General features: G+C 39.3%; 2 protein-coding genes across 3 annotated transcripts in view; one reads left to right on the top strand and one right to left on the bottom strand.

Annotated features, from left to right (window-relative positions):
- Window positions 1-16: 16 nt before the first annotated feature.
- Window positions 17-20,757, bottom strand: USP42 (ubiquitin specific peptidase 42). Of its 2 annotated transcripts, none has more exons than XM_072878489.1 (17): window positions 20,536-20,757; window positions 16,491-16,728; window positions 15,514-15,714; window positions 14,167-14,277; window positions 13,901-14,003; window positions 13,666-13,733; window positions 13,431-13,501; window positions 12,835-12,917; window positions 10,512-10,623; window positions 9,969-10,109; window positions 9,664-9,764; window positions 9,079-9,217; window positions 7,675-8,403; window positions 7,197-7,285; window positions 5,050-6,546; window positions 4,269-4,561; window positions 17-1,505 (listed from the first exon to the last, which is right to left on the bottom strand). In XM_072878489.1, the coding sequence occupies exons 2-17, from the start codon at window positions 16,717-16,719 to the stop codon at window positions 1,465-1,467; spliced, it is 4,008 nt and encodes a 1,335-aa protein (XP_072734590.1). In that variant the 5' UTR covers window positions 16,720-16,728; window positions 20,536-20,757; the 3' UTR covers window positions 17-1,464. The 2 variants fall into 2 exon arrangements, with proteins under 2 accessions (XP_072734590.1, XP_072734591.1); XM_072878490.1 differs by lacking the exon at window positions 20,536-20,757 and adding an exon at window positions 19,074-19,735.
- EIF2AK1 (eukaryotic translation initiation factor 2 alpha kinase 1) overlaps window positions 19,971-26,721 on the top strand; it is a 19,270-nt gene continuing 12,519 nt past the window's right edge. Inside the window, exons 1-7 of the mRNA XM_072878492.1 lie at window positions 19,971-21,309; window positions 21,793-21,951; window positions 23,777-23,913; window positions 24,659-24,690; window positions 25,148-25,247; window positions 26,070-26,150; window positions 26,557-26,656. Of these exons, the coding sequence (XP_072734593.1) occupies window positions 21,213-21,309; window positions 21,793-21,951; window positions 23,777-23,913; window positions 24,659-24,690; window positions 25,148-25,247; window positions 26,070-26,150; window positions 26,557-26,656 (706 nt within the window). The 5' untranslated portion in view covers window positions 19,971-21,212. The remainder of the gene's footprint in view (window positions 21,310-21,792; window positions 21,952-23,776; window positions 23,914-24,658; window positions 24,691-25,147; window positions 25,248-26,069; window positions 26,151-26,556; window positions 26,657-26,721) is intronic.

Genomic DNA, 26,721 nt, shown 5'->3' with positions numbered 1-26,721 from the left:
AAGGTATGTGGTTTCTTTGTCATGTTACTTTATGTAACTTCACATAACTGTTGCCATAGGAACATTATGCAGGGTACACTTATGGTTTGGCTTTATGGTGTTCTCCATGTACCAAAATATTACGTTAAGTATTTAGTAAAACATGAACCTTGCTCCTTTTTTTTTAGTGTCACATACAGTAGAAAGCTACTGCTGCGCTTCCACCCTGTTGCCTGGTTTTGGAAGCTTTTAACTTCAAAGGAGAAAGCCTTCTGCATTCTTGTCTAGGCAGCTGAAGTCCCAAGTTACTTATCTTCTCTGGGTCACACCGACAGCATCTTCTCACCTACCATTGAAAGGAAGATCTGATTTCTTGAGTATCAAACACACTCTGAAAGCTGTCAATTCACATGACATATTGCATGTTAAATAACTCAAGTAAAACTCAAGTAAAAATCCATTTTAACTTTGCTGTATTTATATACTATATAAATTTTACATGCTATATATTTACAGTGGGGCAAGTGCTTTTTATCTTTAAAAAAACAAAGATCAAACTTTAGACATCTCTGAACAACACAGCTTGTATAAACCAGACAGATTATTCAGATGAACTGTATTTAATACAGGTTCCCCACTCATCTCCTGATGCAGGACCAGTGAATAATAAGTGCATCACAGTTTGATAGCATTTAATAATAAAAATAAAAATCACAGTATGAATTTGTCTGTAACTAGACACTTTAGAGAGACAAAACAGACAACTGAGACTTAAGACAAGTGACAGTATATTAAGAAAATGTAATAAAAACATATGGAAGAGTATACAAATAGTCTTGAGAGATACATTCAGAACTGCATATTCGTTGTTTCACAATGTTGAAAACCAGAAGATTTTCTTCAGATCTTGAATATAACTCAAATGTGAAGTAAATTAGTTTCTAGTGTCAGACATCACAGAAAAAAGATGCAGCTCTTGCAAAACTCTAGTTATTTGAGAGCTTGTGAAATTTTAAATAAGTCTTTAAATTAAATATACAGACTGTCAGTTGCAATTTTTATAATTCCTGGTCGCTCTTGCACCAGATGTCTAACTTGGAGTAACATTACATGAATAACATAAAGTCAACCTGAGTCTGTAATTAAGCAGCATTTGAGATGGTCTATTCCAGGGCATTATCTCACATCAGTGAGATATTTATGTGGTAATTTACAATGTTCAGCAGTTGTAAAAAGTTTCCACCCTTTTGGATTAGAAGTATATTTTAAAAAAAGAAAGTCTCAAGTTAAAAACTAAAAAAAAGTTCTTTCATGGTAAAATTCTGTACAGAAATGTTAAGCACCACTTATGACTGGATTTTGTCTTGATGGTAATTGTTTTGATAATAAATTTTAAGTTTTGATGGTCAATATTGGTAATGTTGGTTTTGATGGTAAGAAGTTGTTGGTTTTGATGGTAAGTAGTTGTTGGTTTTGATGGTAGGTTTAGTTTGAGTATTGAAGGCTTCCATCAGTAAGCTCCGCATCTGAAAGACAAAAGGAAGCAATGTCACTCCCTGTTGTGACATTCAACAAACTATATCTCAGTGGTTTGATTTCTGAAAATGAAGTCTCAAACCTGCACACAGCTCCACCTGCTCTGGGACCACAGGATCCTGCTGACACAAAGGCGGCTTCCTCACGCTTAAACTAACTGCATTTCAGTTCTGTGCTAAGATTGGTGAACTGTACAGAGTATTAGGACAAAACTACCTCCTTTAATAGCAAATGGTAGACCTTGGGTAAATTAAATTTAGCTGAAGTTTTGCCCAGACAGCATCCTTTTTTTACTAATAATCTTGCAGTCAAGCTGACCAAGCTTACCCACGAAAACAGACGCCTTCAGAAACTTGCTGGAGAGAACGTGTAGGAATGTAGGAAATTAACTGCTTTAAAGCTGCTCCTTCTCCCATCCTATCTGGATTTTTCTAAAATCACGAGTTATCACTAGTCATTTTCACCCTTATTAATTTATTCAAAGCAACATGAGTCCTGGTGAAAATGCACAACCTAACAATTCCGTCTCAGTTGTTCCTAGTCTGTCCCTAGCTTGTTGGAGAGGTTCAATAGTCTCTAAAAACACACTGCCAAAGTGGCCTTTTTTTGAGATTAGATTCCATCACTCAGAAAATCCTACTTGAGACCCTTTTTTTAAAAAAAAAAAAAATTGACCTTCCACAGGATGAAGCTAGTTTACATCCATGGACTTGATGAAATACTAAAAATTCTTGAGACTTAAATTGCTTTTCACAGCCCTCATAGCCCACTTGTGTTGCAAGCAGTGTATCAAAGTGGGGTACTGTTGTTGTATTTATCAATGAACGTCTCTTTCACCTACATAGCCCAGTAATCCTAATGCCCCTGACTTGTGTGATGAGATGCGAGACATTTACTTTCTTACTGTACTTCTGACTGGTTTAGAAAAAAAACGAGTTTGCCATCTGCTGGCCAGAGAATTCCCTAAAGCCACATGAGTGTTAGAGCAGATGCATTTTGTTCTGTTCATTTCCTGATTTATCAGCTAGAACTGAGACACTTTCAGTGCCGTAAGGATTATTTTGACATTAGTATCATAAAAAGTCTGGTTTTATTACAATAGTATTTGAAAGACCTCAATTCAGTCCTCCTTCTTAAATTTTCCTTGTTAAAGAGATAAATATCATACTAAATTTTACAAGAATAATGTGTGAACAATCAGTTTTCCCTCCATACTATATTTTCAGAACAAAACTTCTGGTTGTCCTAAAATACAATCGTCATTTTTCCACAAATGCATTCCCTCTTTGCCTTAAGCCAACTTTTCAGTGCAAGAATCTCCTGACTGTGGCAATTTACCTCAATGTGGAAACCACAAGGAATTTTTGCAAATTGAAGTCTCTTCCAAGATTAAACTTCTCCAAATTGTGAAATGCATTAATCGGTAATGCAAGAAGATGAATTTTTTTTTTTTTTTCTATGCCAGAATGATATTTGCAACACCGGGCTATTAATGAACAGGATTGTCACTGACTATTAACCCAATTCTTAAATTGTGGGTAGGTATAAACATAGAAAATGTAAAAATAAAACCTGCTTTTGGATAGTGAGCTGTTGTCTTCAGGGATTACTTCAGTTGTCTATAAGAGTAAAACAGATGGTTGGAGGGGTCGTTTGTTTATTAAAACATCTGAGTAACTGGCACTGGCTTTATGTCAGATAACGGGCATTTAAGAAGGTTTTATTTGTATAATAAACACTTCTGTTCAGAAAAATTTCATGGGAAATGTTGTCAAATTTGATTTTAGATGTTGAATTTCTTGCAGTGTACAATCTTCTTCACTGCATAATTCTAGAGCTAATTAATTTAAGCTGTATTATCTACTGAGAGCCCAAGTCAGGACTATGACAAGCAACAGCAGAGAGTTCAGTGTAAATGCAGTCAGGCACTCAAGTTTGTATTTAGTTTTTTGTAAGAAGCACCAAACCGACTTCTTTTTTTAATATTAAAAATTGGGAAAGAGCTGTTTCATCAGGCCCCTTCTCTGTATTCTTAAGCCTATACTAACAGAAAAAAACCATAAGTAAGTAAAACCATAGCACGAATTTAACATACTCTCCAGGTGTTAAATTGCGAAGCGTCTTCTGGAGGGTTAACAACTGTGAATTCAGTGTGCTTAGGAGAAGGCAGATCTACATCTGAAACAACAGTATTTCAGTATTATCACCAACTTCTGTTACTCTGAATAAGCAGTCAGCACTGTTTCTATGTCATGAAATAGCTGAACATAGTATTGTATTTAAATCTTTTACTCTGGCAGTCTTTTTTATGAATATGGCTTCTCACTACAATATTACTAGCCTGGAAGTCCCATGTCATCATCTTCCATCTTGACTACTGAACCTCCTCTCTACCTACTAGATTCTTTTTCAAGATGTAGCTGCCCAAGGGTTTTTCTCCTAGTTAGCTAGACTGAATTTAATAAGGCATCTTGCATCTCTCCCACTTGTCCGCCACTTAACCATCAGATCAAATTAAAATTACTTGCCCTTCAACCCCTTTGCAGTTTTATTTCAGACTTTCTTTCCTCACAGGCATTTGAAAATGGAAAAAAAATTAAAAAGCCTATCAACTTTATTTTATATTAATGCAGACTGTTTGGAAGCCACGATATAAAGCAGAGATTTCACCACACGAGCATTTAAAGATTGTTTTAAATAATAGTATCTAGGTGAATAAAAAGGAGTCTTGCAAACATCCTGTGGCCCCTTACCTTTAACATACTCATTAGATGTGATGGAGCTGTATTTCTTGCTTTCACCTGCACCGGAAGGCTTCCCTTCCTTGTAGGGTTGTTTACTGCCCTGGTTTCTGTATTGCTCACATAAATAGCCGCCTGGAGGACAGGATTCTTCCTTCTTCTCCCGTGTTTTCTTCTGGAAACGAGGATCTAAATATTCCAAGAAGCCTTTCAGTTTCCTGATGTGTTTCTTCTTTTTCTTCTTTTTCTTACGTTTGCGATTGTCATTGTCAAAGCGGAGCACAGAGAAATCCAAATCATAAAGTCTGAAGGAAACATGCAAGTTAAAAATAGAAAAACAGATGTGGCACTTGATGCATATATGAAACGTTATTTATTTTACCACAGGTGATGACTTGCAGCGTGTCAGCTATTTTGTGGTAATTTCTGCACATGTAACTTAACTTTAGATGCAGCAAACTTAAGCCCTCAGATTGAAGGACAACAGGTCCTGGTTTGTACACAAATCATTAACAGTGGCTAGTTGTGGAATATGTGGAATTTAAAAAAAAAAAATGTTGTAACCTAATGAAGAACGGTGTGCAGATGTGATTCTAACTACATGGTCCAGATCTAGTGTTCTAGCACAATTCAGCAATATCTTTCCTATCTTCATTTGACCAACCTAATGACATGATCCCCACCAGACTACACTATATAAATAACTTAGAAACAATGAAAAAAAGGCAGACATGAGAAACACCCAGAAAAGAATTAGGAAAAAATTGCTGATTATGCTGGAATCCTTGCTTACTTGTAATCCTTCTCTCGATGTTTATCTTTGGACTTCTTTTTCTTCTTGACTTTCTTGTATTTTTTCATTCTTTGGTCACCTATCTTTCGGCATTTCTTTTCTATTTCGCTTCCGCTTCCTTCTGCGTGGGTATATTTTCTTTTGCCATTTCTTAGTTTTTCTTTTTCATTTTCCCGGGAAGAGTCCTCAAAATTTGAATGAGCTGACACAGGTGGAAGTGCATGCCTTTCACGAGAATATTTTTCAGATTGCTGCTGAGGTACGGAACAATGATGTAAGCTTGCTCTGTGGCTGCTAAAGTGATGTGCATCTTCCTCTCTAGAGGGTGCATTGTGAGGCCATCTGCTTTTGCAGTGATAATCCTTATGTGACCTGTTGTTGTAAGCTTGACTCGATTTGTCAAAGTCTTTGTCACAATGAGAGGACTTTCTCTCTCTACCATCTCTTGTTCCATGAGAGGAATAATAATCATTGTAGTATCTGCATTTTTCCCATCTCCACGGTTCATCTTGATAGTATCTTTCTCTGCTCCAAGTTCTCTCTCCTTTGGAATGATAATATCTGTTCCTGTCTTGTTCTGTTCTTTCTCTGCTTCGGGATCTATAACGAGAATATTTTCCTGAGCTCTTGCCATTATTTGGGCTGTTTCTTTCATTATGGGAAGATCTGTACTTGCTTTCATTGCAATATTCCTGCTTATGACGATTTTGCCTATTTGTTTCTACGCTGCGAGAGCACCTCCTCCTGTGGGAATGATCATCTGGTTTGCTTCTGGTTTGCTTCTCCTTCTCCCTCTCGTCAGTGTCTGAGTTTTCTCTCTTCTTTCGGTAGTGCTCTTTGTCAGTTTTTTTAGAGTCATATATTTTTTTCTTATATTTTTTCCTATGTTTATCTTCTTCACATTTTTTATTACTCAGTCCCTCGTTTTCTCTAGAAAATTGACTCTCCAAAACTTTATCCAGTTTTGTAATAGAAGAGTCATTAACAGGTGGTACCTCTACATAGTTATTAGAAACGTCCTTTGTATCTTGGCATTTATCTGTAATATCTAGAGATGCAAGTTTTTTAGAACTACATTCAATGTCAGACTTGATAGAGGAAGTTTGCCCTAATTTCTCTTCGCTCTCAGGAGACCCTTTGATGTACAAAGGATTTTCTTTTGAAATGAGTTCAGGTTCTTTTGATTTTCTTGGTTTGTCTTTGTCTCTACTATCTTCAGACTCACACTGCCCAATGAATTCATCTTCAGCATCCAAGGATTTTTTCCTGACCTTGTGCTGACCATTGATATTGGGATGCACATTATCAGCTTTTGTTATACTTTCAACTTCTTCTTTGGTAGAAATGGTTTCAGAATCTGATTGAGTAAAAAGATTCTCAACCTCACAGCTGAAGTTGGAAGGAACCTTCCTGGATTCTTCATAGGCAAACAGTGCTTCCATCACTACAGTTTCCATAAGAGCATCATTCTCAGAAGATTTCGGAGGTCCAGGGACACTGCACAAAATAAAACCACATTTTTCACTTGAAAAAGTCAATTTAGAAGGTGAATGTTAGGAGTAAAATCCCCTTAAGGAAAAAAATTGATGGCTACTGGAAAACTCTGAAAAACATTCCCTTTAGAAACCTATTCTTACACCTTCCTCAGCCCCCAGAGAAGGTGGGTTTTTTCCTCTTGATTCTGCAAGTATTGCATTAAAAAAAACACACCCAACACATCTGTCTCTCTCCACTTGCTGCTCCACTTGCTGCTCTGAATCACATCGATAGCCAAACCCACTATATTTGCTCTCCCCCCAGCTAGAAAAAAGTAAACACAGGGATTTCCCTCTTTCTCCCAAATGGGAGAGGAGATGGTGGGAATTTACATTCACACATCCTAGGATGGGAAAACAGGGAAAGAGGAATAGAAAAAAGTATTCCAGACAATGGAAAAAAATTCTATGAAGAAACAAAAGTTTTCCAAGAAGCATCTGCCTGTGCTTAGTATCAGAGTAATATATGCTCAGTGCTGATGTTTGCAACACTAGATGTACAGTGTGGAATTCCTGTACTGATTTAAAGCTTTCTATTAAATAGTATTAGTAGACAGGTAAAACAATGAACTTGTATGAAAGCTTGTTTTAATCAGAATGTACTCATTTTACCTTATTTCCTCTGACAAGCTGTTCAACTGGCTGTATGTGAGAGATTCTAAGATTATTTCTTGAGGAACCGGCGACAAAGCTATAGGCATCTACAATTAAAATGTAGAAGTTAAAAGATTGAAAAAAATACTACTTTTAGTAGAAAACTGCTGTTTGCAAAATTTCTACATTAGATGTTAAACAAGATCGCTTTGAGTTATATGCACTATCCCCATTTTAGACATCACCCCACTCACCCCCCCAAATATATTTATGAAACTTATGAAGTATTATCTCAGCTGAACTTCTCTTAAGTTGACATGTTCTCATATGACAGCTCAGCTCTGCAAATTCTAATGGGATAACAGCACAAAGTGTTATGATGAAATTTGTGCTGCATGTTTTCTCGGTATTTCACATGAATTAGGAACACCATAATGCTCCTGAATACCTAATACATCATAGATGAGAAATTCTAGGTGGAACAAACATAACTCACTGTTTCAAGCAATCCGTTTGTTTTAGAAAAGAAAATCTCAGAAGGTTTAACAGGTTGGACTTGGCAAGTGGAATCATCAAGTTTCAGTCCATTTTCTTTAGATTCATTATCTAAACTAATAGCACCATTTAGTGATTCATTTTTTGGCAGCTCATGCTGGGATCTTTCTTCTTCAGCATTCTGACAGGAAGAATGGGAATTCTGCAACGTACGGACCACCTTTCCAATCAAAATTCCGTTAGAAGATATTATGTTGCAATTCCTTTTAAATAAGCCCTTCGACTCCTCAGATTTTCCTGAAGTTTCTGCACCGTAAGGGACTGCGTTATCAGTGCTGAGTTTAGGATTTCCATTCACTGCTGGCTCAACAAAAATTTCATCAGGAACTTCCTGTTTGGAAATGTTAGTAGCAACTGACATTGTAGATGGATTTGAGGTAGACTCTGCTGCTGAAGAATTTGTAATTGTGGATGAAGGCTTGCTTAAATCCTCATCCTCCGCAGCACTGCTAAGACAGTCAGGTTGCGACACAGTCTGACGTGCAGGCAATTTGTTATTAATACTGATAGTGATCTTCTGGGTTTTTGATGGATCTGTAATTGAAGGCCTGGTAATTGCCCAGTTTTGAACACAAGCTGTTGGCGGAGCTGAAGATGGCCTTTTCAGGGTGACACCAACAGTATTTGGATCCTCTTTTAGGGGTCCATTTCCATTTAAACGACTTGAATTCTGTATTTAAAAAGAAGAGACTGCAAGATGGATATGTGCAAACAGACAGCATTTCAATTTTTAAAACATTAAATTCTCCTACTAAATATTTCTACAAATTGCCTCAACACCTAAGAAGAAAAAACATCCCCCTTCAAATATAAATGTAAGTCCAACAAGTGTGTTTAATTCCTGCTTTTGGTTTACTGCATATTGGTATCAAACGAGCATCATTTTTTAAATCCACCCAAACAACTTAACATTGACTAAAGCTATTCCCAAATATATTTATCTTCCCCTTTAAACATTCCCTGAAAACACTGGAGTAATTGTTCTGGTACTCAGGAACAAGACAATTTGTTTACACTGTCTCAGCTAAAGTGACATGGGGTGGGGGGGTGGGATTTTTTTTTTTTTTTAATTATTTAGGCATTAATAGACAAATTGTCTCAAGAGCATAGTTCTCAGTGCTTTAGAAAGCTGAGTTGGAAGTATAAAGTAATGAAGTAGCATGGCTGCACAATTTAGGATTAGCCACTGTTTGAATAATACTGGCTATAGCATGAGGGCTGTGAAGAAAGCTGCAGTGTGGGAAGGAAAATAAAACTCAGATGCTAAAAACAACAACAAAAAAACCCCACACCAAAACCAAAAACCACTGTCAATTTGGTGCATTATCTGCCCCTCTCAAATTACCTTAATCATATGAGGAGGAAGCCGTGGTCCCATAAATCCAGCCTGCTTACTATTAGCCCCCCGCTGACCAAGGAATGAACGGGGATAAGACGGTGCTGGTAAGTAAAAAGCACGTTCTCCAAGTGTCAAATCATAGCGCCTTGGGAAAAGAGCAGCGATCTTAGTTTAGAGTTTTTCTTTCAGCCCATTCTTGGATTAAACCCCATCCTATAATTTTATAGGAACAGTTTATATGACACAGAAGACGTTAACTAAGACAACAAACTGAAAATTAGATAATGGTCTTCCTACAATGACTATCCTTTTCAGAGCAATAACTCATCCTTACACCATCTATGGCCTTAATTTCTCCTCTTTTCTAAATTAGCAAGCTACAGAGAGCAGATGTATAGCAATGCACACAAGTGCAGCAGTTTAAGGCCAAGCAGTGAAAGATAATAAATGACATGGGGAATTTCAGATTAGACAGAACTGAATTATACAAATAGTAATCTCTTCCTAGGACAGAGAGAAAAACACTTGAAAGGAAGAAAAATATAACAGGAAAGTAAATATATTCCAAACACACTCAGTATTTGTTATTACCTGATATAAAAAAGTACATAAGCTTGCTGATTGAGAACTGTTTTGATATCAGAAAGGTCTACTGAGGCATCATTCATTCGATACCAAAGTCCATTACCAGCCTGCAAATAAAGACAATTATATCTTTAGATGAATTGCATGTTTTCCAAATGACATCACAGATAGAACACTACAGAACAAAACATACCAGAACAAATCAAAACATATAATGCAACCTTTTCCCCTAAAAACAGTGGTTACCAGTAACATTTTAATTTCTTTGTCAGCACAGATTTTACCCTGTTAGAAATCAAGCTGATATCTACCTTTATGAAGCAGAGATAGTGTCCTGCGTTACAGTTGAAACCACTATGTACAAGAACTGCATATAAAGCATAGATGAGTGGTTCTCCAATTGACTGGGACATATATGCTCGAAGATCCAAATATTCAGGATATTTTACGTCCTAAACACAAACCAAGAAGATTAAAAAATTATCCTGAAAAACTTCATGGACTAGCCTGAGAAAAACACTTCTAAAAACACAGACTAGGATTATATGAATATATTTTGATTCATTTAAAAATACCTATTCTCATAAACAACATTTAATAGTTTAAGTTGCAGAGTACTGTTTTCTACAGAATTAGCTCTTAAAGGAGTAAGGTATATTCTTATGGTCACACAGGAACTTTATCATTATTAAGAAAGAAAGAAGCAGCCATAGTTGTTATATTGACTTTTCTTAGACTATAGTTATTAGTCTATAATTATTGCCTGCAAATGTTAACAACTTTTAAATGAGTATTCATCTTTGGGAAATCTCCCATTCCAAGAAGTTAAAGTTGCTTTACAGCTGTAAATATACCTTGTTGATCTTTCCACCAGTAAAATTTGCAAATCTTTTCAGTGATATTGTGAGAACGTTGGAAGAACGATGTATTGTGTACCTCTTTGACGCAGGAACCATCTTTTTACACCTTAAAAACAAGCACAGACAAATGTTTAACAGCATATTATTTTCCTCCTCAAAAGTCAAACAAGTTTTCATCTCTCACACATGCTTACGCTATTTGAATGATATTTACTTGCATAATACGTTTTTTCTTTTCATAAATCCATACACTGCATTTCAGGTTTGTTAATAGAGAGAAGATAGCAGGATATAAGAGGACAGCTCTACAGAACAAAGAATAAAGGATTTAGAACATTATCTTTTGATAGCCAAACAAATGTCTGAACATGTATCTTTGTTATGCCAAACAGGTAAGGCTTTCCAACAACTCGGCGCGAAGCAGGACCAGGAATCTCTCACTAGAGCACATCACCAGAATGTAAGGCAAGGTACCAGTTCTTGTTATGCCAAAGCGGCTATTTTGAACCCATGTCCTGGATACATTCTTTCAGCTCTCTGCTGGAATGCAAATATTAAAAGTGGAACAAGAGAGTCTCAGTCCTCAGAACTAGAAACTGCAAATAATTTCCAAAACGGACCATATATCAACGTAAAAAATACAATGGAAGGAAATAGTCATTCTACAGGAGGGAGACATTGGACAGTAGTAAGTCTTCCTGTACTGAGGTTGCCTGGAAAGACACTGAAACCGTCTGCAGTCCTTTGAAACAAAATTGTTACTTGTAAGTTTGTTGCATTGCACACTCAAAGGTAGGACTACAGAATAAACTGTGAAATTCAACCACTAGCACAGAGAACCGACTGCAACGTGTCAGTTTACATCATCAAGAAAAATATTGTTGGTAGTTAACACAGAAAGAATTAAATAGTCTCTTTTAAAAATCTGATGTCAAAATACAAGGCAGAGAATTCCAAACTGACAGAGAATGCCTATGAACAACAACAACAAAAAAAAGACCCACCCAGAATAAGCAAAAAAAAAAGGTGTTTTATAAAATTCTGTGAAACTTTTAATTAGAAACAAAGTTTTGAGGCAGTAATCCGTATTAGAAAAATTCATGGTAGAAAAGGAAAACATCAATTAGGAAAAACTTAAAAGTAATAGAATAGTTTACCAGCAATGGAAAAGATACTGTACGTATGCTAAACCTTTCTTTTTAAACTCACAAAAAGACTGAAACTTCTGGTTTTATGTGTGACTTAACTGATCACACCCCACATTAATAAAGGATCATGTGATTCAGATGCGAGGTGCTTATTACAGTTATCTCACTCTTCCTCAGCCATAATCTGTAAACTATGAGAATTCTTCATATGTTACATGTTGCTTTCTAGGATCCACAGACTAAAACAAACCTGGGATTAAACTGTTGTAATAGCCTATTGGATACTCTTTATTCAACATCTGCATTCAAATGTACTAATTAACTTATAGTTTTCCAACAACAAAAAGCAGGTATTGCATTTTTCATTTTGAACGATCAGACAGGAACGTTACAGACCCAAGCCTGGCAGTCTTTGTTTTTCTGAGTTTATATTGGAATAACAACTTGTTTTGCCAAAGTATCTCATACAAATGTTCAATGCTCTTACATATATAGAAACATTCTACATATCGAGCAGCATATAGGACATCTTAACTCCATATGCTTTCACTAAGCATAGGTTAGGTTTAGGATGGCTCCTTTCGGTCAACAGTAGTCCACAGGTTTTACAATTCAAAAACTGTGCAAGACATTGTTCAATGAGCCAGCAGAGGTTGCTAATGTTAATTATCACTGAGTCTGTTCACGTTCACCGAGACCCAATCTCACGTTGTTTCAGAGTGAACACTAGGACCTTCAGGAAGCTGATGTTGCCTCCCACCCCAAAACGTTGTCCACAGCTCTGTGCTTCAGCTTCAGCTCAGTTCACTACTGATTGGTCATGCCTTTTAACTTCTGGCCACATGAATATTTCAGTGTGCAACTTCACACTTAGGAAGGCTGCCAAACCCCAGTGTAGACAATACTAGGAATAAAAGCCTAATGTGAGCTAATGGCCACAATTCTTATATTTCCAAATATTCAAACAGAAACACAAAAATTACTCTCTTAGAAACAAATGTCTTATTTTCCAAGCTTTGAATGATTTCAGTGTATGAAATGAAAGAACAACAGAGAGCTGTGTCTCATTATCTTACTTCTAAACAAAGTCAAAAGGTAACTTATGCTCTAAGTCATGCAGTACATTAAACGTGTGTCTTGTATTAAGATGTAATTAGTAGTAATCTTACTTGCTACACTTATAGCTATTTTCACCATCCAGCTGTTCCGGTTTCACAAATTGTTCTAGAGCTCTGGTGACAGATGTAACTGCCTGGATGAGTAAGAAAGCAGAGCACTAAGTCACTAGAAAAGCAAAATTTCAAACACTTACTAGTAGTTTACGAGAGAACCTTGCTAGTGCATACTTAAGTGACCTACTGTGAACCAGCACTGTGAAGAAGGAGGCAGAAACAGAGTATGCTGAGCATTTACCTCATTTGAAAACGATTCTACTTCAAAATAAATAAATTTTGCAATACCATAGACAGCATCTGTGGTATGCTTTGGCATCAATAATGAGAACAATCAAACCCATCAGTCTAACTATAGATGTATATTGAAGTAGAATAATTGAGAAGTATGATAGTATCATTGTTTGCATAGATATATTTTTCCAGCTTAAATCTAAATAGAGACCATTTACATGGCTTCAGAAGTCCAATACACTCCCATCCACCACCAAGCTCTTTTGTTTTAACAGTATATTTTTTTAAGAAAATTAGTTTATTTTAGAAAGCTCGACAAGTCTTTACATGTCTTGACCCATATTCACAAAACATCTTACCTTTATATCCAAAGTAATATCGAGGAATGGCTCGTATGTATCCGAAACTGCTTTGCAGTTCAAGCACTTTACTGGAATCAAAATACAAATGCTTAACAATACGTGAAGGAGACTAACTGTGCAAATTTAAATTATTAATACATATTACTTTAGTCAAACTACAAACTGCTTTACTACAGACAGACAAAAACACACAGACCAGTTTGAAGGAGAGTAAGATTTTTTTAAAAAGTACCTCGGGATCTTAGATATCCTCCAAATATTTGATAAATAAGTGTGGTGGCTTGAGAAGATCTGTCCAATCTGGAAATAAATTATAATCAGACCTCAGAAGATTTAAGGCACAGAGTTAACTCTTCAAACAGTTTTTCTTTTTATGAAAACCAAGGACATAGATTTTAATTTATGATAGTAAATAAAGGAGTAAGAGGGGCTAGAGAGCATTTAAAAGTTAATTTGTTTATGCTTACTTGGTGCTTCCATTTAAGCAAGCTTTCTGCAAAGCATCAACAGTGAAGCATAAGAATTCATGTGCATCCTCTTGACTGCCAAAATGGAAATGTTTTCCTATTCCTAATAAATAAGAGAGTTATTATATTTATCTCATATAAAATGAAAGAAAACTCATATTTGTAAAGTATCTCTTCTTTAAAGTATCAAAATCATTTATATGCATCAAATAATTATTTGAAAAATTAAAAAATACCAAAAAATAAAACCATCTGAAATGACTTACTTTTAAGGCCATTGATAACAGATGTAGGTTTGATGGCATTATTAGAGCAACATAGGACCTGGTTAATGTGAGTTTCCATCGTGCACATCATACAGAAGCCTTCTTCATGACCTGAAGAGTGAAAGAAGAAAGCATCCCAGTCTAGTCAAATATACATTGCTACAAAAAAACCTAAAAAAAAATAATAATCTTTAAGTTATAGGTACAATGTCCTCTCTCCATGCTACATTCTCTTCTCCTAAGTTGTCAATATCCCAACAGTTTTGTGACATTTTATTACGCAGAACTGTATAGAATAAAAATGTCAGTTAGGTCTGTAATAAAGTGCACTTTCTGATGAGAAATCTAAGTAACTATTGCAATGTCATTTTTTTTGCAGGCTGACAAGAATGTGAACTCCACAGACTGCAGAATACATGAGGAAACAATATTGACATTGATGATACAGCACTAAGAGAGAATGTGTGTTATTTTCAGCACACTGCTGTTAGGTGAGCTACATGACACAGAGCTAAGAATCCTCTGGGAGAAAGGAAAGATTAAAGTAATGTATGTATTAGTATTTCTGCCCTCCTTTTTTCAACAGGATTCTTAACTGAAATAATTGTTATATATGGCAAGAAAACACAGTTAAATTTCTAGGAATAAATACTAAGATACCAGACTAGAAAGCATACAGGTGCTTTTGTAAAAATATACATATATGGATATGAAAAGAGGCTCCTAGGCTTAAATAAATTCAAGTATAAAAATGAAATTCAAAGAACACAAATTCAAGGGTTTAAAAAATACAAAACTTTATTCTAAATAAAGTCAGTCTAAATTTTAATACAGTCCCACACAAATTTCTATTTGAGTTCATAAAAGATTAGCTCGTAGTGCTTTCTAGGGTGGTTTCTTTTTTAATGGGTCAACAGTGAACATATCATTTATCACAGTATTAGTGCTTTACGGTATCTAGGCTGCGAAGACTAAGAATCTACAATGTCAACATCCTAAATTTTATCACCTTTCTACCAGCAGGAAACCTAAATGCCAAATGTTCATCAAATGCTTTACGTTACAATGCACTTCATTATTCACATGAAGCAAGAAATGATTTTTTTTTTTTTTTTAAAGTTTTACCATGGTGCATTAAATGAACAAATGCACTTTATATGCTATTCTGAGGCTCCTGTTAATATAATCATAGAATCATTTAGGTTGGAAAAGACCTTTAAGATCATGTTCAAAGCCAGCTTCTACAGATAAAATAGGACAACTAAGAGTTTTCTTCACAGAATCACTGTTGTTCTTTCACCTTCAGAGCTGTCCAACAGATTTATAATAATGTTAGAAAGTACTCACATGACTGGGTGTGTTCAAGAGAAAGCATGTAATTGGCGAGAGGAGGCGTGTAGGTCAAACACTGTAGAGTAGAATTAAGGAAACATGTGTTGCCGAGATTCTGCAGTCCAACTCCAACACTTTGTGTTTGTTGCCAATCCATACAAATTTTCTCAGGTGGAAAAAGAATCCTTTGTGGCGGGGCAATTCCATCATTAACAACTGCAAGAAAATAGAGATGTATTGTTTTTGTTTTAAGAAGGACATTTTAAAAGTAGCATTCTGCAGGGGCACCCAGAAGAACCAGCTATACTCCAAAACACAGAAACATATGATCCACAGCTTTAACGCTGCCACTCAAATTTGCTGGTCAACACACTCTTTCGGACAATAGTTTATTCATCTGTTTTAATTCTTCTAATGCAAGACAAACTACCATTCTGATTTTAGTAACTTTTGCCAGGTTTCTGTCCATCTATAGTCTTTAATCCGATTATTAATTAAATTATTGTTTTGTTCCTTATTGTAACATAAACCGCAAGCTTACACTTGTAATTATATGGTAATAAATAAAAGAACTAAGACAGGAACATAAGCAACTAACTAGCACAGAAGGTAATCCTATAGATATCAGATCTCTTCCTGGGGAGCATTATCATTCAAAGACTGGTGAATGACGGAAGCCATGAATAGCATGGTAAAACATACTTTTCTCTGCATAACAGAAAAGACCTGGATAAGTCTGTGTATTGTAAAAAGCTCCCCGTAATTTACTAAATAGATCAAACCTAAGTTACTAATAGATCGTAGATAGAGAAAACTAAGTTTTGCAACACCATTCACTTCAGTTGCCATTGGGGATTCACAAAATCAAAGCCTACCACTGAAGTCTTTATTCATTGTAGTCCCATTTTATAGCAGTGCAACAATTAAGAACTGCATTTTCGACTTTTGTTTTGTTTTTAAGAAAAAGGGGGGAGGACAAAAGACACACTTACCTAGATCTCTTTGGGCAAAAGGCTTAGATTTTTGAGATGATCTACAATAAATAGCACCTCCGGGTCCTTTCTCCACAGAGACTTTGTTTGGATCTTCTGCAGGTGGTACCCGGCCCAAATTTGCGGTGCGTGACGTCATTTTTTTAGTACGGGGTTTCTTAGATTTGTCAGACCGCCTTGATGACGATTTTTTAGATTTTGAAGATTTTGGCTTGTTAACTATGGTCATTGTTCATATCTGTAACAGAGGCAAAAGTTCTGGTTGACAGAAGAACATCAAGATGCATTCCAGAAAGAAAAGAATAGGAGAAATCCTGTCACTTAGTCTCAAAGAAATAACTTGAAGAACCAAATAGCTGATAAGAACAATTTAAAAACCAAACAACCAAAACTAAACACACAAAGCAGAATTTTCCATCAAAACTGTATCAATATTACTTTTAACTTCTGCAGAGCTGGTGACTGATGACATTTCTTACACTTTCAAGGGATTTTAATCCATTACAGTTATGAAGACCTTTTTTTTGAAAGGAGCTGTGAGCAGCGGCACATTCAAGTGCTGTCCTGTTAAGATCCAGGAGGAGCTGTTTGGCCCATCTTTTCACTCCTGGGAACCACACACCTCTGAGACACAGAGATGGGATATAGCTCTGAGAAATCTTAGGAAAGGAGAGCAAGAAAACACTAGTATGTTTATTTCTGCCTGGGTTTCTTCTGCCCCTCCAAGAAATATTTGTTTGGATACAATTTTGGCAGCAGTACATGTGGTATTTTGCACCTATCACATTTACAACTCTTACTATCAACCAAAAAGTTGAACCAAAAAGCATCTTTTTCAGTTCTACTTATGTGAAGTTGTACATTTTTCTCTGGCAAAACAACAGAGGAATGTAAGCTATAAAAAGGAAATGCTTGCTGAATGTAAAAGAAAGCAAAACAAACCCTCAGCCCTCAAGGACACAGGCAATAACTGATATTAAGTGCTTTTTAAAATGCTGATTAGGTTTCAATATGATACCTTTTTAAATACATGTAACTGTGTGTGCATAGTAAGCCGCTGAATAATTACATGATCAATTATCAATTTCTATATGTAAATTTTTGCTACTATCTTACTATAGCACGTAGGGTCTCTAAGTTTAGGGAAACTATAAACTTAACTGAGGATTTAAAGCATAAGCTGCTTTGTTATACTGAAATAACTGAGAGAATAAAGCATAAAGCAGTTTCAGATTTATGGCACAACTTGATTGCTATTGGTAAAACTTAAGGTAGATTAAACAAAGCACAGTAAATTAGAGAACTTCTTGTCCCACAAAAGACAAATTATGTGCAAAGCCTTTAATTAGATCTTTTTCCCTTTAAATTTTCAATTTAAAATTCACTCTATACACATTTCCCATTTCTGAGAAGAGAATACACAAAACTGGAAAATTCCCTCTCATTTTACTAAGAAATGAAGACATCCTTGTCCATTTGGAAGACTAAGATGGCAGTTCTTGGGCTCAGTGATTTTCAGATAAGATCCAGTCTTCAAATTGCGGATACCAGTGGCATCTCCTTTTTCAGATTGAAAGGGAAAGTGTTTCAACAACATATTTAAAACATATTTGTGGGACAAAAACCAGAATCAAGACTGCAGCAAAAGGCAAACAGAAGAATATTATCACAAAAAAGCTTCAGTGTTATATTGACCAACAAGGTTAAGCCTTAAGTATTTTTTTCATTTATTTTTGACAACTGAGTGATACATTACCAGGTATCAAGCACTATACGACAGCAAATAACACTAGTAAGAATAAATCAGATCCACCACTTCTTCAAAATATGTCAGTATAATTCTTAATTTGGACATAATATTTCTTTGACAAAGAAGTACAAAAACTATAAACACTGATATTTTTTCCTCTCCCATTGTTCAACATACATACAAGTTCTGTTCCTATACTACTGCTGAACATAAATTTACATTGTTGTGCGTACTGAGTGTTATTTCCCTGTGCGGATGTTATAATAGACTTCTCCCAGTATGATAGTGAAAAGCAAAACAGATAAAACAGTTACTTTCCTCCCATTTGGGGCTTTGCATCAGCGTTGTTTAGATTTTTTTCAGCAGTCTCATTACAAAACACATCAGTTATGACTTGGATCTAAATATAAATATTTGGTCTCCAATTTGTATACAATAAATTTGTATACAATAAATCACAGCTCAGGAAGATGTTATACAAGATCCCATTCACAAAACAGTGTTTACCCAGGGAGTAGTGATTATGCATTTACCTCGTTACAAAACAAACATTTTCAGCAGGGATTGTAAAAAAACAACATACACAAAAATACCTAGGTAGAAATAAGGAGCAATAGAAAACTACTATAGCATAGATACAAAGACCAGGCACGTTTACATCGCTAAATTACAAACTACACTTCCACACTGCAACGCTACTGTAAGCAAAAAAAAAAAAAAAAAAAAGGAAATTAAGAAACACCCCAAACACACACATGCCGCACTAGTTTTACTTTCATTAAAAAATAATCCAGCCACCAAGCCGGGAAACGCGAAATTCATTATCACTTTACCCTTAATTGGAAGCCAATCGTGTACGTGAAGTACAGAGCAACTTTAAATATTCTTTGCCCCGCTGTCCCGGGGGCCAGCAGAGAGTTTCTCGGCGCAGACATTTCTTGCGGCGGCACCGCGTTTGGGGTCCGCGGGCGGGCGGGGAGCAGCGAGGGCAGCCCCGGTGCCCACCTCGGCTTCTCGTCCCGGGCCACAGCGAGTTCAGGCGGGCTCCGATCCACCCCTGCGTCCTTCAACGGGTCACAGTATCCCCGTTTAAAATTAAACCGTCCGCCTCCGATGCCCTTCTATTACCAGCGCTAAGCTTGAAGCACCAACCCAGCCACCCTCTGCTCTGCCTTCCCCAAGTTCCTGAGAACGTTTTGACGCCGAAAGACAGCAGGCTGCCTTCACGGGCAGGCACAGCACGCCTGCACGCAACATGTCCGCGCTCGGGAGCGGCAAGAGCCCAAACACACACAAAACAAAACCGACCCCGACACGCAGGCGAGGGGGGCCGGGAAAGGGCTCCGAGGGAGCCTCCGCTTCACCTCGCCTCGCCCTTCTCCCTCCAACTCGCACACCGCCCCAGCCCCGCCGGGCCACCGCGCACCTCAGCCCCGCTGCTCCCTGCCCAGCGGGGGGCAGGCCCAGCGGCGTGCCGTGCCGCCTCAGCGCCCGCCCTCCCCGCCCCGTCTTTACCTTTCCGGGCCCGAGCCCGAGCCCGCGCCTTACAGACCGTCCGGAGGCAGGACCGCGGCAGGCATCGCCCAACGGCGACTCCGTGCCCATGGCAACGCGGCGGGGGGGCGGGGGGAGCCGGCGCGGGGGGGGGGCGGCAGGAAGGGGAAACGAATCGAACCCGGACCCTCCGAGCGGGAGGCGGCAGGCCCCGCGGGGAGCCGCCGCCTCGCCGAGCGGGGAACAACGCCGCTCGCGCCGCGGGACTCGGGGCAAGGGGATCCCGGCCGCCCTCCCGCCGGCACCGGGACGCGGGGAGGCAACGCCGAGTCCCCGCGCCGGCAGGAGGAGACGGAGGAGGAGGGAGAGGCAGGCGGCGGGCGGGCGCCGGCGGGACCCCGGCGCCTAACGGAGGAGGCGGGCGCGGAGCGGAGGCATCGCGCCGGGCACCGCCACCCCCCGCCGCGCTGGGAGGGGGCCGGTCCCGCCGGCCCAGGGGGTGGTGGCGGCGGCGGGGCTGGGTCCCTCCGCCGCGTGCTGGGGACGGCGCCCCGCCCCGCCCGGGGGTCCCACCCCCTCCGGCTGCCCGCCAGCCAGGAGGGCAGCGGCCGAGTGCCCGGCCGGCGTCCCGGCGGGCTGGGCTGGGCTGAGCCGGCTGCTCCCGCCGGCCGCTTTCCCTTCCCTTTCCCGGGCCGGCCCCTCCCCCCCGGCCCATTGATTTCCAGGCAGGGAGACGCACGCGGCGCTGCCGGGCTTTGCCAGGCCGCCGCCAGGCCCGACTCTCCCCCCCAGCCCCATTACCTGGCTCGGCCCCGCTTGACTCGGCGCTGCCGGGTCCCCCTCGCCGCAGCCCCCGCCTCAGCCCGGCCCGCTCCGCCTACTGTTACAGCCCGTCGGGGAACAATGACGTCCCTCCGCCGGCCTCTTGCATCCGGGGCCCGGCGCCGGCCGGGCAAGCGGGCGGGGGGAGGAAAGGAGGCGGCGGCGGCGGCGGGGGGAGAGAAGCGAGCTCCTCCGGGTCACACGGGGACCAGCACCGCCCCTGTGCCGCTGCCGGGAGCCGCTAGAGGGGGCTCGGCGACCCCCGGTCAGGGCGAGGGGCTGAGGACGCTGCGACGAGGGGGCTCCCGCGGGGCTGAGGGGGCGGCGCGGGCCTGGGGGCCCTGCCGGGCGCTTCGCGGGCGATGCGGGGAGCCGCAGCCCCGCGTGGAGGTAAGGGGTCTCCACCAGCCCCGCTGCGTGAGGGGACGCCGCAGCTCCCCACCGCGAAGCTTCGGTACGAGCCCCTTCCTCGGCCGTAGCCTTCCCGCCCGTCTCTGCCTTCCGGGCTGTATTTACCGATTTATTCCTCCAGTTAATGTTTTACTGCTCTGCGCTCAAAGAGCGGCCATAAACGCTGGCCCGGCCCCCGGGGCCGCCCACAGGGAGGTGGGCAGGCCCCACCGGCCGGAGCGAAGGCCGGGACCGCAGCGCCCAGCATGTGGCGGGGCGGGTTCCCGCCGAGGGCCGCGGCGCCCCGCGCGCCGCCGCCCGCCATCGAGTTTCCTGAGGAGAGCCCGGAGCCGCGCTTTGACGGTAAGCGGGGCCCGCGGCGGCAGCCCTGTCCTCTGCGGGAGGTGTGGGGGAGCCTTCCCGCCGGTGACGGCCGGGCCCCGGGCTCCCTCCGGTTGGGAGGGTGGGCAGGAGGGTAGAACTGCCGCGATCCTCTTTCCCTTCCTTCTCCGTCGCCTCGAGGAAGCGGCAGCCGCGGGGGGTGATGCAAGAGCGGGCAGGCCCTTGGCAGCGCTCCCTGCCCTGCGGTCGCTGTGGGAGCTCCCCCTCCCGCGGGGAGAGCCTAGTCGTCTCCGGTTACCTTATTTTTATAGACACTTATAAAAATTAATTATAACTAGGTTCCTAATTAGTGTCTTAAGCATCTCGCGGAGTGGCAGCTCGTGTGGTGCCTTTTTGTGGGCCAGGGTTGTGTTGAAGCTGTGTGGGTTGGTATGTGGTTTTGATGTTTTGGTAAACAGGCATATACTGAGACCTAAATTCATTCGTCTGACTGTCCTTTTCCAGAATCAGATGTGCCGGCGGAGCTGCGAGTTGCAAACGGGACACAAAAATTTGTGAATTTCACTTCGACCATCCAAAACCAGCTGCTGCTTGTGTCGCTGCTGGAGCATCTCTGCCACATGTACACGCACAACCCCGTTCATTTGAGGTGTTTGTTCCGAAGTTAGTAAGCGTAGTTCTTTCCTGTCTCTTAAACTGCCTTACTGCAATATATACCAGATTCTTCTGTGCAGAATTACAGTGTAATGTCAACACAAAGCTATAGGTCTCATCCCATTGGGACAAGAGTAGTTCTGAGAAGAAGATGAATACCCTGAATCAACTTCACTGGGAATGAGGACCTGTCTTATTTTTGAAAACAGTAACAGAATATTGTTGTAGATGCCAGGATCAAACAGATCTGTTACAGCTAAATCATGTGAGTTGCATCATAAGAAAGGTAGCAGGGTAAATTATCTAACTGTTAAATCTGATCTAAAAACACAGATAGAGGAATTTAATAAAAATATCAAGAAATAGCTGTAGCATAATCTTCACTAAATCTTTCAAAATTATGGTCTGTGAAAGAGTAAATACCTTTGTAAGTCCTTTATTTTCCTGTAAAGTCTTTTGATATAATTCGGGGAGCTTGCATTTTTAGGTGTGACGTGTTTCTTTTGAAATCTGTCTTTTTGGTATGTGACTTATCTTAGGTACTTTGTTCATTTAGACACATACTTAATGCATTTGAGAACCAATCTCCAGGGTTTTTCTCCTTACTATACATGACTGTAGAAAATAAAACCTAATATATTGCTTGTACTTAAAATTGAAGCCATTTATAGCATCCAGTAACAACAGTGAAGACAACTGTCATTTTTTTGTTCTTGAAGTCTGATGTAGATGTTTGGCCCTGGGTCTTACTATTATCTCTATCAAAACCAAAAATATCAGGGAAAAAACCCAAACAAATTTCCTCCTTTTGGGAGAGGAACAAAAAAATCCAACCTGGGCATCTTTCAAAGTATGTAGCTGCTTGGCTTCCCAGTGTACTTCTGTGGAAAATGATGTTCCTCCATTGGTATAGTTTAAACCAGTTTCCCAAGTGGAATAAACCTGTTGAATAAAAGAAAAACATACTGCAGTGATTGTATCTGTTCTGTGGTTTTGGCTGGTATATTCATGTTGGCAAGGGTGGATTTTTCCCACTTTTCTGGTGTGTGTAACTGTGTCCATAAGGCTTGTGTAGCAAAATTCCTGATGTCTTATAGGCTCATTTACAGTAAATTTTATCTCCTTTAAAAGATGAAGTAATAGGCTGATTTTTTGAATACTGGTACCGAAGAAACATTTAAAAAAAACCTCTTAGAGGAAGTTTGTTTTAAGACCTTGTAACTCCTAAAACTTTTCAGTACGTTTTTGTAGCATCTTTGCAGTTGCACCCGTCTCCAGTATTTATTAGTTTTTTGTCTGCCACAGCGTTGTTTTATTCCAGCTGAGAAAGATGTGGTGCTTGGGGGGGGGGCGGGGTGGAAGGGAGTGACTTCATTCTTTACTATGAGTATGTGCACAAATGTGTGAGTTTGTATGTGAATTAGAAAATTTTGACATTACCACTTTTTATTGTAAACATGTCCTTATAATAGTGAACATGCTTTGAATTTCTCTTTTCACTGATCAAAATTAGTGCAAGGGTAACAAGTAAGTGAATGGGTGGATGTTTGTATAATTCATCTGAGATGAGGACGAAGAGGAGATGCAGTTGTGACCATGAAGGGCATGACAAATAACTGTATTATGCAAAGGGATTCCCACAGTGCAGCTCTAGTTTGGATTTAATTAGTTTTTATTGCTAAGAGTATGGGAAAAGTCATTAGAGTAGGAGTGACTGTTCATTTTTTTCAGATGCACTGTCTTTCAAATAAAGTTTCTAATTTTAAAAAAACTGTTTACATGGTCTTATTGGCAGGCTTTATTTAATGTGACCTTTCTCTGTTCCTTTGTACAGTACTTCGTCAGGCTTTCACAAGAACAGGGTTGCTCTCCCCTTTTGCCTTCTGTGATGAATTTAGTACTGTAAGACTGCAGCATAATAAAGCCATTACTCAACTAATGAAAGCAGCTAATCGACAAATACTTAATGGGGTAAGCTTTGTTAAATTTCTTTGGCAACCTCTGCCTTAAGGAATTAACACATCATTGCGTCCAAAGAAGCTTTTGTTTGGGGGTTCTTTTAATATTGGATTGGGTCTTTTTAATAATTATACAAAATGGTACTCCCGTTCTACCTTAGCTGTTTGGGGTGGCATGTTCTGGTTCTATAGGTGCAAACCAAAGCTTTTGAAGCCAGCAATATTTTGTTCCTTATTAAATAATAATATAAAAAAAGTTTAAAAAAATCTTTATAAACACAGGCAAGGTGTTTTAGGTATGGCTACAGCTTTTTTCGGCAATGCACAGACATCCATTTTCAACTTTTAACTGTTCCAGTTATGTTAACACCTTCCTATTTAAATTAGTGGAGGGCATAATTTGTATACTGCGTAATGTGATTCAGGCTGAATCAGACCAGTTTGCTTATCTTGCTGCTTGAACTAAGCTAGTTAATTTTGTCTTAAGCACATTTTAGAGCCCTCATTTTATCCTGTTTGCCAGCAGAATTGTAAAGAGCAGTAATCTCTCCAGCAGAGAGATGTTAGGAGATTACTGGTGGGATAATAATACTTTAATTTGGTGAAGCTGTCCGCAGAATGAATGGCTATCAGTAACCTCATTTTCTTCTAAGAACATAGTTGTAGTTTCTATTTTGATTAAGTTGTCTGTGCTGATGGCATGGTAGACCTGTTATTCTGTATGGCATGTTTTTATGTTGGATTTTGTTGTTTCATAGGAACTTGATAATGGAGATTCTCATGCAATTGGGTATGTATTCAAAGCATTTAGAAATATTAAACTTAACTCCTTCCCTAAAGCTCTGTGCTCCACTCTGAATTTAATTAATACTGCATTTCATATTTTGGCTCTGAAACATAGAAAAAAACCTGAAAATTTCTCCAAACTCTCAAAATGATCTGGTGAAAATTCCTTCTTCAGTACAACTCTCATGGTTAGTGCCACCATTCAGGAAAACAAGATTTATCAGGCATAAACTTAAAGAAATCATCTTAATACTTCTGTTAACAGACAGTGTGGATTTGTAGCATATGTACATGCTTTTGCAGTCTGCTGGTTTTCAGTATTCACTATGGTAATGTCAAAGTATTTTCTTCTTCTTTTCATAATGTAAATAGTATTTCTAGATTGTGTACACCTGTAGCCTATATAGTACCTTACTTACAAGTTGTAATTTAGTTTAACGCAGCCTAACTTTTTTGATTAGGGAAGAAGAAGTTATCTTTGAAGCACAGACTTCACGATACTTGAATGAATTTGATGAGGTTGCAAGGCTAGGAAAAGGAGGATATGGTAAAGTATACAAGGTATTCTTTACCTTCCATTTATAACTGATCAGTTTATATCTAGTTTTTCTTTGAAATTTAGAGTTACTGTTTTGGCTGTTCTGTTTATTTTTCTAATAGAAAAACAAAAATACTGATTTCCCAATAGAACAGGTGCAAACCCACACATGTGAAGGATGTTGGCATTTTGTTTCAAAAGATGCTCAGTTGTGGTTTCTGTTTTCTGTTTGTCAGAGGCAGGATATATCAGATGTTTTACTTTGTGTATTTTGACCCTTTTAAAGTGAATGAAAATCCCTTATTTCTTGTGTGAAGTATTGTGATATATTGGCTTAAAACAGCCACAGGAACTGATTAGTCTGCACACCGCAATGTTCCAGTTGTGGCTGCTTGAAGAAAAGCAGCCTTAATATGAATGTAAACTGTCCAACCCAGTGTTGAATTGTATTAAATACTTGTAGTGTATGGCCAGCCTAAGGTTCCCCACGTGGTATGTGCCATATGTAAATGACAGTTCTGGTCTCACAGATCTATTGAGAACCTGTTTAAGCAGTTATCAGGACCTATTCCCATTTTTTTTATTGATGGAAAGATAGCTGTAAAGCTCTGTATTTCCCAAAGATTGGATTAGATGTTTGCAGTCCTGAAAGAAGGCAAAAGTAGAGTATCCTTATCTAAGATAGCTGGGGCCTAATCCCAGTTTTATTCTCTGATACGGGTGAGAGGTTATCTGAATGGAGTGCAGAAATTAATTTTTAGGAAATAATTGGTTCTAAAGGATTTAATAATTCATTAATCTAAACACATTAACATCTAATTTTGTCCTATTGCAATTGTTTTCAGGTCAGAAACAAGTTAGATGGTCAGTTCTATGCTATTAAAAAAATTAACATTAAGAAGGCTACAAGAAGAGATTGCATGAAGGTATTCTTTTTCCTGTGTTTCATCTCTGTTTCAACCCCCTGTCTGCTCTAGCTGATTCTAATTTAATTTAGTAATGCAGTTAATGTTTCCCAAAACATCAAAAACATTAGTAATGTTTTTTACGCATTCTGAGTTTCTAAAGATTTGACCCTATCAATACCTAGTAGAAAAAAAAGTAAATGAGGTATTTAAGTCCATTAAAAGAAGCATATTATTAACTTGAATTCAATCATCTCTGCAGCTATGAAAATCATAATTTGTTTTAAAGCTTCCAAATGTTCTCCATTACTGTGATAATTTTATCTGTTCTTTCTCTCTCAGAAACTGTTATTTTTTTGTTATCTTTTGGGTTTACTAAGCACTCAGAATAAAGGACAGTCATACTGTTTCTTTTTGGTCTTTTTAGGTGCTACGAGAAGTTAAAGTGCTGGCTGGGCTGCAGCATCCTAATATTGTAGGCTATCACACTGCTTGGATGGAACAAGTTCAAACAGTACGCCCAAAAGGAAAGTACAGCATATTGTGTAGTTTTTGCTTGCATCCTGCTTATAACCTCTGTACTATTATTTGC

The sequence above is a fragment of the Ciconia boyciana genome, chromosome 13 (genome assembly GCF_034638445.1).
Source record: "Ciconia boyciana chromosome 13, ASM3463844v1, whole genome shotgun sequence".
Taxonomy (NCBI): Eukaryota; Metazoa; Chordata; class Aves; order Ciconiiformes; family Ciconiidae; genus Ciconia; species Ciconia boyciana.
Note: the sequence above shows the minus strand (reverse complement) of the source record. Positions and strands in the feature narration are given on the sequence as shown.

What these genes read in the sequence shown, in the direction of transcription:
- USP42 (XM_072878489.1), bottom strand. Translation starts at nt 16,719, where the DNA reads ATGACCATAGTTAACAAGCCAAAATCTTCAAAATCTAAAAAATCGTCA. An exon ending in CTGGTGGAAAGATCAACAAG is followed by an intron (nt 10,110 to 10,511) that starts GTATATTTACAG and finishes GTTTGTGTTTAG; the next exon opens with GACGTAAAATATCCTGAATA. An exon ending in ACTATCTCTGCTTCATAAAG is followed by an intron (nt 9,765 to 9,968) that starts GTAGATATCAGC and finishes CTTTATTTGCAG; the next exon opens with GCTGGTAATGGACTTTGGTA.